Source organism: Sinocyclocheilus anshuiensis, unplaced genomic scaffold, assembly GCF_001515605.1.
Source record: "Sinocyclocheilus anshuiensis isolate Anshui unplaced genomic scaffold, SAMN03320099.WGS_v1.1 scaffold3139, whole genome shotgun sequence".
Classification (NCBI taxonomy): domain Eukaryota; kingdom Metazoa; phylum Chordata; class Actinopteri; order Cypriniformes; family Cyprinidae; genus Sinocyclocheilus; species Sinocyclocheilus anshuiensis.
Window position 1 is genome coordinate 65,556 of NW_015542755.1, and position 16,762 is coordinate 82,317.

A 16,762-nucleotide genomic window follows, 5' to 3' on the forward strand; every position below is an offset into this window, starting at 1 on the left:
CAAAGCACTTTTAAGAAATACACTAATAAAAGTCCTCTATTTTTGCGATACTATACTTTTTTCAATGCACTAAAAATGAACTTTATCAGCAGTATTTTGTATAATTTTGCAATTGCACTGAAGTACTACTGAAGCAGAAATACACTTTTAATTAGTGTATTTGTAATACAATTGTATTTAGCACAAAAATAAGAATGTACTACAAATGTACTTGCTTGTATTGTTTAGTGCATTCAGGTACACCTGGGTTAAGAAAATGCTCCATTCGCGTTTTGAGAGCTCACAAGAAAATCTTTATTATTGAGAGAGCTATTTATATACACGGAAACAGGAGAAACTGATGGAGAAATGAAGACGAGCGTGGGATATTTATGCTGCATTTGCCTCGAACCTCTTTTTCCTCAAGTTCAGTCTTCTCTCTCTCTCGTACTCTTTCATCCTCATCACATAACTGCAAAGAAGAAGGGGAAATAAGACAAACATATTTTTAAAAATTCACCAAAACAAATTTTGAGCAAGAAAAAATTACTTTTTGCATAACTAGTGATCAGCACAGTATGAACCGTGATGATTTGTTTTACATAACGGTTGTGGACCTACTTACAATTACACTTTCAAAACAGAGGACTTCAGTAATAAAATAATTCAATTACAATTGATCATGTTTTAATAATTAAAATATTTTAACTTTTAAGACTTGTATTATTAAAAATTATAAATTAAGCTTTGTGATGAAAGAAAGAATAAATAATCAGGGAATTGTTAAAACCTTCTAAAACTTTGCTCATCTAAATAATGAATCCAGCAGAAATTACATTCATTCAAGCCAAATTTAATGGAATTACTATTGGAAGGAAATATAGATGAAATCCATTAAAAACATCTTAATGGAGAAACCAGTGACATGGTCTACATCTGCAGTAGTGCACCTAAAAGAGTGGATTTGTCTGAATGAGTGCTGACTCGAGCAGTGTGTCTTACTCCTGATGTTCACAGTAGTCCCAGTCGTGTCTCTCGTGTTTGCAGGCTAGGAAGTTGGGGAAATTGTATCTCTTGCACTTGAGGAGTTTGAGCAGGTAGTGTGCGCAGTAATCGCGCTGCTCCACCGGCAGCATGGCCAGATTCATCTGCTCCTGCGTCGCCACCATTTCTAATAACATAACGCAATGAACGCGAGTCATCTTTGTGGTATTATTATATTACAGCGTGAACAAGATATGACAGGTCGACCTTAACCAGGTTCGAGCATTTGGCATCAAAGGGTAAAAAAGTTTTCAAACCTTTATTATATATATATATATATATATATATATCAGTTTCTACAAAACTAGCTTTTTCAGAAGGATTTCACTAGTTAATTAAATTATTTGAATTGCATATACAAATTACATCAATTTGTTACAGTGTTAAACTAATGCATTTATGTAATGTCTATTTGTTAGTAGGGTTGCAAAGGGGCGGACATTTTCCAGAAACTTTCCATGGGAACTTCGTCTGGGGAATTTTGGAAATATTCCAAGTTTGAAATTTACCAGGAATTTAAGGAAAATTAAGGGGATTTTTTGGGAATCAATTGGAAATTTGGGGAAATGTATAGAACTATCATATACAAACATAAATATAAACATTTTGTTTGATCATAGGCTCACATGCATGCAAACTTTTTTTTAAAATTATTTTTAAAAATGAAATTTTTGGATTTGGGGGGGGGGGGTCTGTGATACTTTCTTCAGGATTTAGTGTTACTGTTTTGTTCTGTATTTTTGATCAAATAAATGAAGGCTTGATGAGCAAAAGATATGCAGTGTTTTCAAACTTTTGACCAGTACTGTACTCCTGTATGATAACAGAAAACTGGCAGAAAGAGCATCGCAGCTTGAGCTAGTTTATACCTCATAAATTGTCAATGAAATAGTGCTAACTCGCTTAGATTTTTCATATCTTGATTTTACTGGTTAGCTAGCTACTGTATAAACACTTCTTGGTATTTACTAGTAAAACTTGAATCCCATAGATCAAATATATTTAGAATATCAAAACTTAGATGTAGTCTTTGGGCTCAAATGCAGCAAGTGTGGCTTCAGAGAAAATGGAGGGGAATCTCCCAGACTTCTGTTTTATTATCTCAAATAAATGTTTGTTCTAGTCTATGGTTTGTGTATTTGTATCAGTGTATTTGTTTATACAATGGTATAGCCAAATTTTCTTGCACAGTATATTACACAGAGCTCAAGGAAGTTTAAATTATTTTTACATGATTTACATGAATACTTACCAAGATGGACATTTTTATATTTTGTGTGCAGGATTTAAGAAATTATCTGTTCATGTTATGTAGGAAAGGACGGTGCATGTAGGGGGTGTGGCCTCAATAGCCCTGTAGTCGTGTGTTGTGTGCATGTGATTGAGCAATGTGTAGGGTAGAAATTAAACTGAAATTGCATTAAATCAGGTTGCTTTAACCAAGATTATGCTGCAAGATTTTTTCTCAACTGCATTCAAGTCCCCAGTTCCTGCAATTTTGCAAATTTCCAGTTTATTCCCATTAATTCCCATATATTCCCATTAATTCCCATGGAAAGTTTCCAGTCTTGAAAATTCCCGGAATTTTGCAACCCTATTTGTTAGTCATGCATAAATGAAACCGGTAAAATTTCTGTAATAGTACTAATAAACTGAATGTGTTTTAAATACACACCAACAATGACTATATATTTATATATATTTTTTTTTTCAATAAATCTGATGTTTCAATCTTATATTTTACCTGAATATTGTCTGTTCAACAGCTAACCATATTTTAACCATGTTCATATTGGCTCTATACTTGTACTCTGCACAATGACAATAAAGTTGAATCTAACCTAATCTAATCTTTCAACTGAATAAATGTAATTGATTTCACACTAAACAGATTTATGGTGATTCTAAGCAACTGGAATAGCCTAAATGTGTTTTGAACAAACAATTATTTAAATAAAATCAAACAGAAACAAAAAAGTACATTTGAAGTTTTGTTTATTTTTTAATTTAGAAATATCACCCTTTTCTTGCCTGTTGCATATATTTATGCCTGACAAATATGCATCAGCTTACTAGTTTGTTAAAACTGTGCAATGCAAATGGAAGGAAATTTGATGTTTTTAAGGAAAAGATTTATGCAATTTACAGTTTTTCTCAATTGCTTTGGCTCAATTCTCGAATTAAACTTTTTTTCCCGAAACAATAAGTTCAGATCTCTGAACAATTAGCTTCTTGTTCACATCAGATTGGAATTTCTTATTGATTTGAGCAAATTGCAAATGCTTTGGCACATGTGTGCAAACAGTAAGTACAATTGTCTGCAGTTTGCACAACAACTAATTGCTTATGGCTTGTTGATCAAAACTGATGAGCCGATTCTCACTTAAACTGTCAAACTCTTCACAACTTCTCAATAATTTTTCATCGTGTAAGCCATCACATTCAAAACGATCCATTCAATTATGAAAAATTGGTATACACGCATGTATATTCCACAAAGCAATTGAGAAAAACTGTAAATACATCTTAAATTTGGCACCTTTTTTGCACAAACTGCTTAGATTAGCCTTAAAAAGTTCTATTCATTCTATTTGTTTTCTTCAAGACTGGTCAGAACTTTTTTTTTAAATCAGTTATAAAAAGGTAGATTGGCCTCATTTAAATCAGCAAAGTCAGACTGATTACCTTATTGCCGGTTAGTCAAACTAGTTATAAATGTTTCTGCAACTGGCCCCTGCTGATTTAGTCGACTCTACATGACTGAAGTATAACGATACCAGCCCTACAAGAACACAGGTAATGACTTTCATGTAAATAGACCCTAAACAGACACATTTAGGGGCATGTTTTTGTTGAAGCCTCTTGTTTGGACCTGAAGACTCGCAGTTCGGGTTTAGAGACTAAATCACGTCTGAAAGTGCCGGATAAAGTTTGAAATGAGCCGCTGAGTGTCACCTCTCTCTTTGCGCTCAGGGAAGCCCAGATGAGGGTCGTATGCAGACGGCTTCGTCGGGTCTGGCGTCGCGTCTCTTTCCGTGATGTAACTCCGCACGAGGTGTGACCCCATTATCACCACTGACAGCAAAAACTGTTTAACTTCCAACCACTGACAATAATAATTTGGCTTACAATGGAGAAATCAAATCAGTTCTACACACTGCCATTCGGTCACCTCCAGAAACCATCTGTTTCCGGTCTGCGCCGGAAGTAAACATGCGCATCGAGTAACACACTCCTGGACGTCCTCGACACTGATTACTCCGTTCCGCCTCGAGTCTCCCTATAAACTAAAGGCTGTCAAAATTTTTATTCAAAATCAATAAAATCAATCGCTGCTATTGCGGGTTCATAACACACGTTACAAGATGAACTACATGAATTAATTAATTAATTAGCTTTAGATTTTAATTTATATATCAACATAACATATATTTTCCGCTTCTCTCGTTAATAAAATGCAATAAAATCTATTTAGTTAGATTAATGTTTGATTTCCTACTCAGAGAAACTACTTGGCTTTAATTAAATAAAATTAAAGAAATTAAAATTTTATAAACTACAAAAAAATAAAATAAAGACTCGTTATAACAAACAGAATTGTATATAAATAAAATTGGCATCTACTTAATTGTTTTTCTTCCGCTGAAATCCGCGCGCGCGTCTCGCTTCTTTCGGAGAACGGTGACAGCCCGCCACATAAATTCAAAAACTAACGGTCAGTCACCTCGCGCTGATCCATTTCATTTATTTTATGGATTAATGTGTGTATTTATTATTCTTAAAAGATTAATAACATTGTCAGGCCTAGTTAAACAGAATTGGGTATGGAAGTGAATGTTTTGTTTATTGACGGACTAAAACAACTGGATTCATGATGTAGACCTATCCGCAAATTTGTTTTGAGGTAAGTTAGGCAGCTAATGTTTACTTAAAATAGTAAGGTTAATTGAACGTTTAGGCTAAGTTTGAAAATTAACTTGTTTGAGTAAGTGTCTTCTACTAGAGAGAGGGAAATCGGGCACACATTTCCCATCAACACATGTATTTAACATCATCTTATGAGAGTAATGGACGTTCAGTTTAATTTTTCTGTCAGTTTCTGGCAGGACTGTAAGAGATTTAAAAACTCTTTAACTGTCAGAATGAGAAATTACACAGATATTGGTTATTCTATACTAATAATTATCATAATGTGCAGATTTCAGTTGAAAGTGAATTTCATCTCTTCTCTCACTGTCACACACACCAGGTGTTGGGCTGGTAGAAGACAACTGACTTTGATTACTGATAGTGATCAATCATCATCTCCATCATCTCTGAAATGACCCCCAGAGTCTTGGCCTGACCCCTGACCTCCACCTGACTGAGGTGCTGTAGGAAACCTGCCGATGAGTCAAAGGATGAAAGAAAGAGAGGCATTTTACTTTACAAAATGAGGTATGAAGTGGTATGAGGTACTAGTGATTTGTGTGTTTATGTGTTTGAGTACCTAAAGTTCCCAAATCCACGGCTTTGCTGAAGAGTCTGAGCAAACATCTCATACTTCCTTCCGTATGTCATTATCACTGACAGACCGACGAGCAAATCTCATGGCTTCCTCAAAATGATCCTTCCTGATCTCAGGCACTGGGTCATAATCATCATCCTGGAAACAGGTATGAAGGTATGATACACAGGTTTGAAGTCACCAGGATACATGTTCCTTTTTTAGATAACACACAACACAATATACAGTATAAAACATTTTAAAACCTTATAAAACATTGTGTTTTATAACACAATATAAAAAGATATCCCCAATATTATTATATATAAGTAGTATAGAGATGGGACGTTTGGTGCTGAGGCTCCGAAGCCTGTTTTACTCTATTGAAGCAGACTGGTTCGAAAGACTGTTGAGGCTTGTATCAAATCTCTGTGATCACGTGACCGACGACGATTGAGGCTTCATACGTCACAATGAAACATCTGAAGCGAGGTGACTGATTTGAATCTTTGGCGCCGCTTCATTCATTATAAGGAGACGCGAAATGCTTGGTGTTTCCTCCCTGTTTCATAGCAACATAGCAACACTTTCATGTGTGGACAATGATTTTCAGAATGAAGACACAGCTGCTATTGCTGAGTATTACTTCTGTGTTGAAACTGGGATCAACAAGATGTGTGAATAATTTGAAAGTGGCTGCTATAATTGACGCTTACCACTAGATGTCACTGGTAGGGTCTGTCTTTGAAGCTTTGAATCTTTTTTGGTACAATCAGGAAAAAGCCTCAAAAGCTTCACAAGGCTTCATCTGCCCATCTCTATAGTCTAATGTTAAGACACATCAATATGAAGCTGAGGGTTCTGACCTATCATAAATATGAGGAAAAGATACATATGGTCTGCTCAACATGAGATAAAGACACAAGGATTGTTGTACAACATCTGACCTTTGATTAGTGAGACTGAAAATAATAAATAAATAAAACATTTAATAAAATATTTCAAAACAGCAATAAAATCTTACAATAATATAATAAATGTTGCTTCTTCAGCTCAAATCACAAACCAAAACTGTATTTTTTCAGACTGGTCCAGTAAATGCACAAGCACATTGTAGGGTAAACAAGCAGAAAAATACTGAAAGTAGATGTGGAAAGGAGCATGTGTTCTTCTTTATGCATGCGTGTTCAGGAACCAGGATTTTACCATTCTCTTTAAATTTGTCTCTAACCCACCATGGTGCAGTGGCTTTTTCAATCACATACGCACTAACCATAGCAGTCTCTTTCCTGACTTGGCGCTGTCTCTCAGCACAGATCTCTGCCTCTATAGCTTCTCTTATAGCAAGCTTACAGGCCCTCTGACAGATCTCAGCCAGGTCTGCTCCTGAGAATCCCTCCGTTATCCGGGACAGATATGCCAGGTCTACATCCTGAAAACACACAAAGAAATGCAGTTAGTGGTGCTTTCATGTGGAGATGCATGTATACATAGTTTGTGTGTAAATTACCTTAGCGACAGGGGACTTGCGGAGGTTGGCGCGCAGGATGGCAGTGCGGGAGGGCATGTCAGGTAGAGGGATATATCAATGGATCCAAACGACCAGGCCTCAGGATTGCAGGATCAATGATATCAGGCCTAAGAGTGACAGACCTGTTCTACTCTCTGAACTGTCATATACTGTAATATAACTGAATGCCCAATAAAGCTGTTCCCATTTACATGTTTTCTGTTGTTATACATAAAACAAGTATAAATAGAGACTAAACATGACCCATAAATACTAAAGTCGTGCTCATGTGTGAGACACGGGAGCTGATGGTAGGGGCGGTGGATATTTGTGGCGGTCTATGTGGATATTGTGGTGGGCTGCTACAAATAAATCAATGTATGGGAAACACTGGAAATTATTATACACACAAATACACTCATACTCAGCATATTTTTACTTTAACTTTAGTTTCTCTCACAAACACATACCTTTAATAGACACAAAGTTAGCCTGGCACTCATTGGCAATGGCTTTAGCTAGTAGGGTTTTGCCGCATCCAGGTGGACCATAGAACAGAACCCCTCCAGATGGAGTCATTCCAAATTTTAGAAATTTATCAGGATACTCCATGGGATACTTAACGGAGAGAGAGAAAAAGTGAGTTAGAGAGAGTGAATGATCATTTCATACCTGTTTGGATGTAGGGTTGCAAAGGGGTGGAAAATGTCCGGTAAATTTCCGGAAACTTTCCAAAAATCCCTGGAATATTCCAAAAAATCCTGGAAAGTTTCTAAAATTTCTAGAATGTTTCCTAAATTTACTGGAAATGTTCCACCTTTTTGCAACCCTATTTGTATGTGTGTGGTTTTACCTGGACAAGCTCCTGTAATTCTCGCTTCACCTCATTGAGTCCTCCAATGTCCTCCCAGTTTACCTGTGGAACCTCCACCATCGTCTCCCTCAGAGCAGATGGGTTACTCTGACTTAGAGCCCACTGGAAGAGACGGAAACCAATAGATATAATTCCCACAGGAAATAATAATCACAAAAGAGATCTCTTTAATATTTCAATGGTTTCTCCTAGACAGGAATAAGATTGAAATAGGAAGCAAATGAACAGTACTGTTTCTCAGATTTTTATACAGAAAAAAGCCCCAGAAATCTTGAGGGACTTTTCTCCTCGAGAGTTTACATGGGCAATGTTTACGTGTGCAGTTGTAATGAAGCTAGGGCAGGTTTTTGCATAGCTGCACTACAGCTTTCATCTGTCAGTCCAAGTATTCGTAATACATCACAATGCATAATCTAATATTAGAAGGATTTGTTGAAGCCAGTAGTCTCATAGGCGGCACTCCAACAGCATTAAATAAGATAAAAAAAGATGGTTTATTGTTTGAATTTGGAAGAAAAAAAGTTGATACTTAGATCTCTCTGGATTTCTCTGGATCTATGAAAGACGACATCTGAGTAATAGATTTGCCCTCTGGGATGGAAGAGACTTTAAAATCGAAGCATAATCTGTGTGTGTGCAATGTTGAAGCTGACCTTGAAGTAGAGGTCTTCTCAGGTCCTAAAATCTGTACCCGACCCGAATCACTTTTTACCCAAACCCAACGTGCATACATTATTTTTTTTTAATAGAAAAACCCAACCTGAGACAGACCCCATAAAATTAGACCGGAGTCTACCACGACCCGACGGCATTTATTTTCTAAACCCAACTGGACCCTAACGTAAACGGCATTGACGTGTGCACAGCCTGCAGCCCCGCAGGAAAAATCCCGGTGTCCTGCAGACTAATTTGGCCGCTGCACCATTACTTTCATTTATTTATTTACTTATTTATTATTACTTTATATTATTGGCCACCTGATGAATACAAGTTATTTCTGAGTTCAGCTTTCAATCGTGACCAGTGGATTGCAAAAATAAATGTGATAGGTCGATAATAATAGCCTAATAATTCATGGATTCGCTTGTGTTGTCTGCGTCACTATTTACCTAATCTCCAGCGAAGGCCTTCTGCACACAAAAAAAGCCCTGCATGAACACGCAGCGTAATGATGCAATTGGCTTTTCCTGATGTATCATATTTATAAGATGGATTTCTTTGTGCAAGTTTAGAAACGTTTGTTCCTTTTCTACATGCGTTTCTCAAAAATGCACTTAACATGAACATGTATTAGGGAAACTTTAAAAGAATTTGGTTCTTATTGGGTGCATTTGGAAAAAGCACATTTATTTTAAATTACCCGAGACCTGAGGCCCCTAATAGCGAACCCGTCGAAGTTTTGGACCCGATCCCGCTTGGGTCTTGGGTCGGACCTCGAGTTTTCGGATCAAAGTGGATCCGTGAAGACTTACCTTGAAGTCATCCATGGTGACGGCCATTGAGTTGAGAAGGTCTGCATCGATGCTGTCCTCCTCCAGATCAATTAAGGTCATCTTTTTGCGGATGGCTTGCAGCGCTGCCTCTGAACACAGAGCAGCCAAATCTGCTCCCACGTGCCCGTGTGTTTCAGCAGAGATCTACCATAAACAGAAACGTCCAGTTATAAAATATCTGACAAGATTTAGACCCTCCATCACTCTCATCATCCTCACCTGTTCCAGGTCCACATCGTCCGATAGTTTCATGTTCTTGGTGTGAATCTGTAAAATTTCCAGCCTGCCGGTGGAATCAGAGATGCCAATGTCAATCTCTCGATCAAAACGACCTGCAACACAACTTTTACAATTGACCTTTCTATAGAAAGTGTATTTTGGTCCATTCATTTGTTGATGCAGATCACTCTCGGCATGAATGTTATGAATCTGCATATGTGTATGTTCGCACCAAAACGCCGAAGAGCAGGATCCACACTGTTGGGTCTGTTTGTGACTGCCATAACTACAACATGAACCCTTTGATTCAGGCCATCCATCAGGGTGAGCAGCTGAGAGACGATCCTCCGCTCAACTTCACCATGAGTCTACAGACATAGCATAACCATCAAACCAGTGACAAACATCAGACTGTACACAGTTACGTAACACACCTGTTTCTATTCCTCTTTTCCTTACCTTCTCCAGTTTCGGAGTGATTGCATCCAGCTCATTGATGAAGATAATAGCAGGGGCATTTTTTTCAGCTTCCTCGAAAGATTTTCTCAGGTTGCTCTCAGACTCTCCTGCCAGTTTACTCATGATTTCAGGACCTGGGATACAAAAGCAACAGTGTATGCCACAGGAAATGCATCTTGGAAACTGCATAATGCCCTGGAAATACATCAGTGTTATTGATACTTGATAGCTGGCACAATAATACAATATGATCTGCCAGATTTGTCAAGAAAAAAAAAAACGTTGGTCAACAAGGATCATCTGTTTGGCTTTTTAAGGTAAATACATGAAGTGATCTAGAAGTCAGTGTAAAAATGTCAATAAGCTGCTTAGTTGTATTCTGTAGTAGAGTTTTAGTGTTTACAGGCATCTGTTATTGCAGGGCAAACAACAGTCACAGCAGTTTCAGACTGTGGCTTTCAAGTGTGCGGATGTACCATTGATGAGAAAGAAGAAAGCTCCTGTCTCATTAGCAACAGCACGAGCCACCAGCGTCTTGCCCGTACCGGGAGGACCGTACAGCAGAATTCCTCTCGGAGGCTGAGGAATGACAGTGAGTGGGTGTGTGAGTAATCTTTATTTATAAATGAATGTAAAAAATGCAAATGTCTAGACAAGTTAAAAAATGGAGATGTTGCCTTAGGAACTAACTGAAAAAAAAAAAATAGCTGCAGTTGAAGTACTAAAATCACTAAGAGTAAAACTAATAAAAATGGCATTAGACAACAAAATGACTAAAACTAATGAAAAATATGTTAATTAAAAGTTAATAAATGCTAGAATAGTATATAAATAAAAGTAAAATAACACTGTGTTGCAGTACTATATTGTATTCTACTGGCATATTATTTGGACAAGATAATTGGCGCTGATTAAAACTGCCTGCTTGCCTGATAATTAAAATCCTTTTTGATGGATTAAGCTTTTTGGTAAAAAGTGTGCAGAATAATAAGAGGTCGCAAAAAATGGTATTGTTTTCTTTACTTTTTTTGTGTGTGTAGAATTTCCAGGTATGGGTGCCCTGCTGAAATATTTTTTAAAGATTTACAAAATTACCAAAAACATTAAATCCCGATGTATCTAAACTTCAATGTAGACCTAACAAAAAACACTCTTAACATTACACTTAACCCAAATGCAAAACCGAACTCCTATATCCTTATATTCAGCACACTGAATGAGCATGTGCACCTTTGTGAACAGGTCGGTAGGCCTCCAGGAAGTACGGCTTTAGAAAAACCTCATATAGGTTGCCCGTTAGCCTCTCGATAGTGTCATCAATGGGTAGAACATGGATGCGCTTCCCATATTTCACATCTGGACAAGCATGGATACTATATACACAGGCATATGAGTGAGCACTGCAGTAGATGTGGTTTTGCTTCACCATCAGCAGCAGATAAGACCTCTAGTTTTAAATAAATGTGTTTAATGATCTTGCTGGGAAGTAAGACAACAGTAAAACCTTATGTCATCACCACACACCTGATCACATCACCGAGACGCATGCGCAGGTTGTTGCGGGTGACCCTGTTCATGCGCACACGCTCGTTGACACGTGTCATCTGTGAGAACGATGCAGACTGTCTGCCTCCACTTCCGGCCGCGTAACACCACAGTGTCTCCCCAAAACAACTGCAGTTCCTCCATTTTAACCTGTAACACTCATGCAGGGATTTACATGCACATGTTTGGAACCCTGTTTGAAACAATGATTACTTTTGCAATTCGGTGCAGCTAGTGATATAAATTACACACTGCAATTTCATCGCTCTATCACTTGCACACACAAAAATAGATAGATTACTTGTGACAAGCACACAATGCTGTTGTCCTCATTGTTGGCTTTGTCCACGATGAGTCGATTTGGTCGAATCTTCTGCTTCAGAATAGCAGTGGAGAAATCCTCCGACTTTGGACTGTTCAACACACACACCCACACACACGTTATATCAATGCACAATCCAATTTTCCACAACATTAATAATAAACAGTGAAGTACATGCACGGTTCTTCATAAAAGCCAAGTCAGCTTTTGTTTTGTGGCATCTTTCTTCAGAATATATTTATATACGCTCCAGAGATATTGAAAATCACTGCATATAAATTTTATAATAGCCTGCATAGGAATTTTACACTAAAACAGCGTCAAGACTGCATAAAACGTAACTAATAGAAATAATGTTTATTTTTAGCTTACAGTTACCTTCTAATGAACTTAGAGTTCATGTACATTCAAGTTGGGCCATACCAAGGTTTAAAACCCATTTTATAATCGTAACTGAGTTTTAATGAGGAGAATGAAACATGAAAACAGTTCTTGGTGGCACTAGTGTGAAAACAAACCCACACACATAACTGCTGTCTGGTCTCCTGTTTCTTGATGTGACACTGGTCTGTTTTAGAGCAAAGTTATTTCTACAGCTAAGATAAAACTACTCAGACAAACACGTACACATTACTTTTCATGTTATGATAAATATTCTGAATTTTATGAAAAAGAGAACTACAACTAAAATGTTTAACCCTTGTGCGGTCTTCGGTCATTTCTGACCGGAGAATTTTACATTTAGAATTTTTAAAAATCATAGCTTCACCAGAATGGTACGAAACTTGGTGAGTTTTATGACACTTGGTATGTGAACACAAAAGAAATTGAGGGCATGATTCGAAAAAGCTAAGTGGTCATAAAAAAAATAGTCACACTCATGGTCTTCGGTCAAAAATGACCGACCATAGGAAATGAATGGGAAATGGGGGAAAAAAAATCAAGAATACAGAACATTTTTATGTGTACAATCTACAAATCCCCCACAATGCAGAAAAAAATGACACAGCAATGAAGGGGTGAAACTCTAAAACATCTAGAGTGCAAAATCAACACACCAACTCACACACGCACGGACACACACTTGTACACACACACACACACACACACCTATGAACTGGTGTGACTGTAACACTGCAACTATGTAAAATAAAATAAATAATTCGACTACGAGGCAGTAAAAAAGTGGACAGCAAGGAAGGGGTTACACTCTAAAACATCAAGAGTGTAAAACGGATATATCCACTCACACACACTTACTTACACACACATACAGAATTATACATAATCAAATGAGTACTCAAAAATTGGTATGGCTATAACCATATAGCCAAAATGAGTCAGAAGACTGAAATAAGAGGTTGAAATCAGATCACTCAGAAGGATTGAGCTCTGATAAAGCATTCCTGTTTATTTTTGTTACATTTTTATAGAATTTTAATGTTTTGTGTAACAATCTGCTTCCTGTGTTCAGGTTTGAATGTAGTAATAATAATGCAAAAACCTACACTTCAAATCAACATTTAAAACAACAAAAAATATAAACCTTGACAAAAAGTAGTCTTTGAGAATGCCTTAAAGCACTGCAGTAGATGTGGTTTTGCTTCACCATCAGCAGCAGATAAGACCTCTAGTTTTAAATAAATGTGTTTAATGATCTTGCTGGGAAGTAAGACAACAGTAAAACCTTATGTCATCACCACACACCTGATCACATCACCGAGACGCATGCGCAGGTTGTTGCGGGTGACCCTGTTCATGCGCACACGCTCGTTGACACGTGTCATCTGTGAGAACGATGCAGACTGTCTGCCTCCACTTCCGGCCGCGTAACACCACAGTGTCTCCCCAAAACAACTGCAGTTCCTCCATTTTAACCTGTAACACTCATGCAGGGATTTACATGCACATGTTTGGAACCCTGTTTGAAACAATGATTACTTTTGCAATTCGGTGCAGCTAGTGATATAAATTACACACTGCAATTTCATCGCTCTATCACTTGCACACACAAAAATAGATAGATTACTTGTGACAAGCACACAATGCTGTTGTCCTCATTGTTGGCTTTGTCCACGATGAGTCGATTTGGTCGAATCTTCTGCTTCAGAATAGCAGTGGAGAAATCCTCCGACTTTGGACTGTTCAACACACACACCCACACACACGTTATATCAATGCACAATCCAATTTTCCACAACATTAATAATAAACAGTGAAGTACATGCACGGTTCTTCATAAAAGCCAAGTCAGCTTTTGTTTTGTGGCATCTTTCTTCAGAATATATTTATATACGCTCCAGAGATATTGAAAATCACTGCATATAAATTTTATAATAGCCTGCATAGGAATTTTACACTAAAACAGCGTCAAGACTGCATAAAACGTAACTAATAGAAATAATGTTTATTTTTAGCTTACAGTTACCTTCTAATGAACTTAGAGTTCATGTACATTCAAGTTGGGCCATACCAAGGTTTAAAACCCATTTTATAATCGTAACTGAGTTTTAATGAGGAGAATGAAACATGAAAACAGTTCTTGGTGGCACTAGTGTGAAAACAAACCCACACACATAACTGCTGTCTGGTCTCCTGTTTCTTGATGTGACACTGGTCTGTTTTAGAGCAAAGTTATTTCTACAGCTAAGATAAAACTACTCAGACAAACACGTACACATTACTTTTCATGTTATGATAAATATTCTGAATTTTATGAAAAAGAGAACTACAACTAAAATGTTTAACCCTTGTGCGGTCTTCGGTCATTTCTGACCGGAGAATTTTACATTTAGAATTTTTAAAAATCATAGCTTCACCAGAATGGTACGAAACTTGGTGAGTTTTATGACACTTGGTATGTGAACACAAAAGAAATTGAGGGCATGATTCGAAAAAGCTAAGTGGTCATAAAAAATAGTTACACTCATTGTCTTCGGTCAAAAAAGACCGACCATAGGAAATGAATGGGAAATGGGAAAAATTTACAGCGAAAATACAGAACATTTTTGTGTGTACAATCTACAAATCCCCCACAATGCAGAAAAAAAATTGCACAGCAATGAAGGGGTGAAACTCTAAAACATCTAGAGTGCAAAATCAACACACCAACTCACACACGCACGGACACACACTTGTACACACACACACACCTATGGTGTGACTGTAACACTGCAACTATGTAAAATAAAATAAATAATTCGACTACGAGGCAGTAAAAAAGTGGACAGCAAGGAAGGGGTTACACTCTAAAACATCAAGAGTGTAAAACGGATATATCCACTCACACACACTTACTTACACACACATACAGAATTATACATAATCAAATGAGTACTCAAAAATTGGTATGGCTATAACCATATAGCCAAAATGAGTCAGAAGACTGAAATAAGAGGTTGAAATCAGATCACTCAGAAGGATTGAGCTCTGATAAAGCATTCCTGTTTATTTTTGTTACATTTTTATAGAATTTTAATGTTTTGTGTAACAATCTGCTTCCTGTGTTCAGGTTTGAATGTAGTAATAATAATGCAAAAACCTACACTTCAAATCAACATTTAAAACAACAAAAAATATAAACCTTGACAAAAAGTAGTCTTTGAGAATGCCTTAATATACATTTAAATCCACAACCTAACAAAAGTAAACAATTATGTATAAAAACAACTAGGGAGTTCACACGCCTCTCTATAGAGTCCTATACAGGAATCTAGTGGTTACATCATGAAATTACAGGGGGTTTTTTTTGCTCTCACCAGGAGGTGCTGCCTTCAAAAATTGGATTTTAAAGGCCTAGTCTCTATTTTAATCTGAAATACTGCATTAATTGAAAAATAATTGTAAAAATTAGAAAAAAATATTTTGTACTATTTTCAATGGGAAAAATGTATCATAATTATTGCATAAATATTAATTAGTACCATGAAATTCTCTCAAAATACAAAAGAAAAAGTATTATTGACCAAAAATATATTAGATTGATTTTACTGAAGAAAAAAAAAGTTACATTTCAGGTGTCCGGTCACTTTTGACCGCGAAGACCATGAGTGTGACTCCCAAATGAGGAGCGCACAAGGGTTTTAATAACTTTTTTTTTTTGAAGAAGAAGAATCTTACTTATTCAATCTAAACAAACACACACACACACACACACACACACACACAAACCCAAAGCTTAGCAGTTAATTTCACTCTGAGGCTCCAGCGGCGGGCATTGCAGATCAGGCTAGAGGTGTTTAACTGAGGAAAAGAGCCTGTTCTGGGACAGAGATGATCAGAAATCAGTCTATCCTTATCCTAGAGGTCAGAAGTTTGTAGTCCAGTTCTAGTCTGTAGTCCTCAGTTCATTGCAGTGCTGTACAAAGTGTGATGCTGTCCCTGGCTTCATGCCTAGAAAATGTGTTTGTGTGGCACCCTGGACGTCTGAAACCCATCCCCTCACATATAAATAAGATTCTGACACGACAACCCAAGTTACATGCATATGTCCACAGACAGTGAGTATTTATGAATCTTTTTCAGTTTTCCATTGTTTTCAAATGCGTTTGCCCTCTTTCCCGCCCGGGCATTGCATTTCCCACCTAGCTCATTCCAGACATTCCTGTCCTCCTTCTAACAAACATTCACAAACAGTCAAAAGATTCATAAATGTTCATTGATGCAGTCATCTGGAATGTCCTTTTTGGATATATTGGATGGGAAGTGCCCTTCAACGTTCAGTCCATTAACTGAAAACAGGCTAGACTAATCGATTCTTGGGATTTAAGAATCGATATCGTTCCGTAAAAATGAGAATCGATTAATATTGAGATATCGATATTTTTTTACC

The 16,762-nt window shown here is 37.1% G+C and overlaps 1 protein-coding gene and 1 pseudogene across 1 annotated transcript; both read right to left on the minus strand.

Annotated features, from left to right (window-relative positions):
- Positions 1–270: 270 nt before the first annotated feature.
- Positions 271–4,255, minus strand: LOC107694602 (NADH dehydrogenase [ubiquinone] 1 beta subcomplex subunit 7-like). The gene is made up of 3 exons (XM_016494294.1): positions 3,979–4,255; positions 982–1,150; positions 271–451 (listed from the first exon to the last, which is right to left on the minus strand). Exons 1-3 carry the CDS (start codon positions 4,088–4,090, stop codon positions 370–372), a joined length of 363 nt encoding a protein of 120 aa, XP_016349780.1. The 5' UTR covers positions 4,091–4,255; the 3' UTR covers positions 271–369.
- A 1,030-nt stretch (positions 4,256–5,285) lies between these two features.
- On the minus strand, positions 5,286–16,148 carry LOC107694598 (transitional endoplasmic reticulum ATPase-like; annotated as a pseudogene).
- Between the last annotated feature and the right edge of the window lie 614 nt (positions 16,149–16,762).

Excerpts from the sequence above, each read along its gene's own strand:
- LOC107694602 (XM_016494294.1), bottom strand. The coding sequence starts at position 4,090 with ATGGGGTCACACCTCGTGCGGAGTTACATCACGGAAAGAGACGCGACG. Across the intron at positions 1,151-3,978 it reads CCCTGAGCGCAAAGAGAGAG|AAATGGTGGCGACGCAGGAG; the intron begins GTGACACTCAGC and ends TTATGTTATTAG. Across the intron at positions 452-981 it reads GACTACTGTGAACATCAGGA|TTATGTGATGAGGATGAAAG; the intron begins GTAAGACACACT and ends TCTTCTTTGCAG.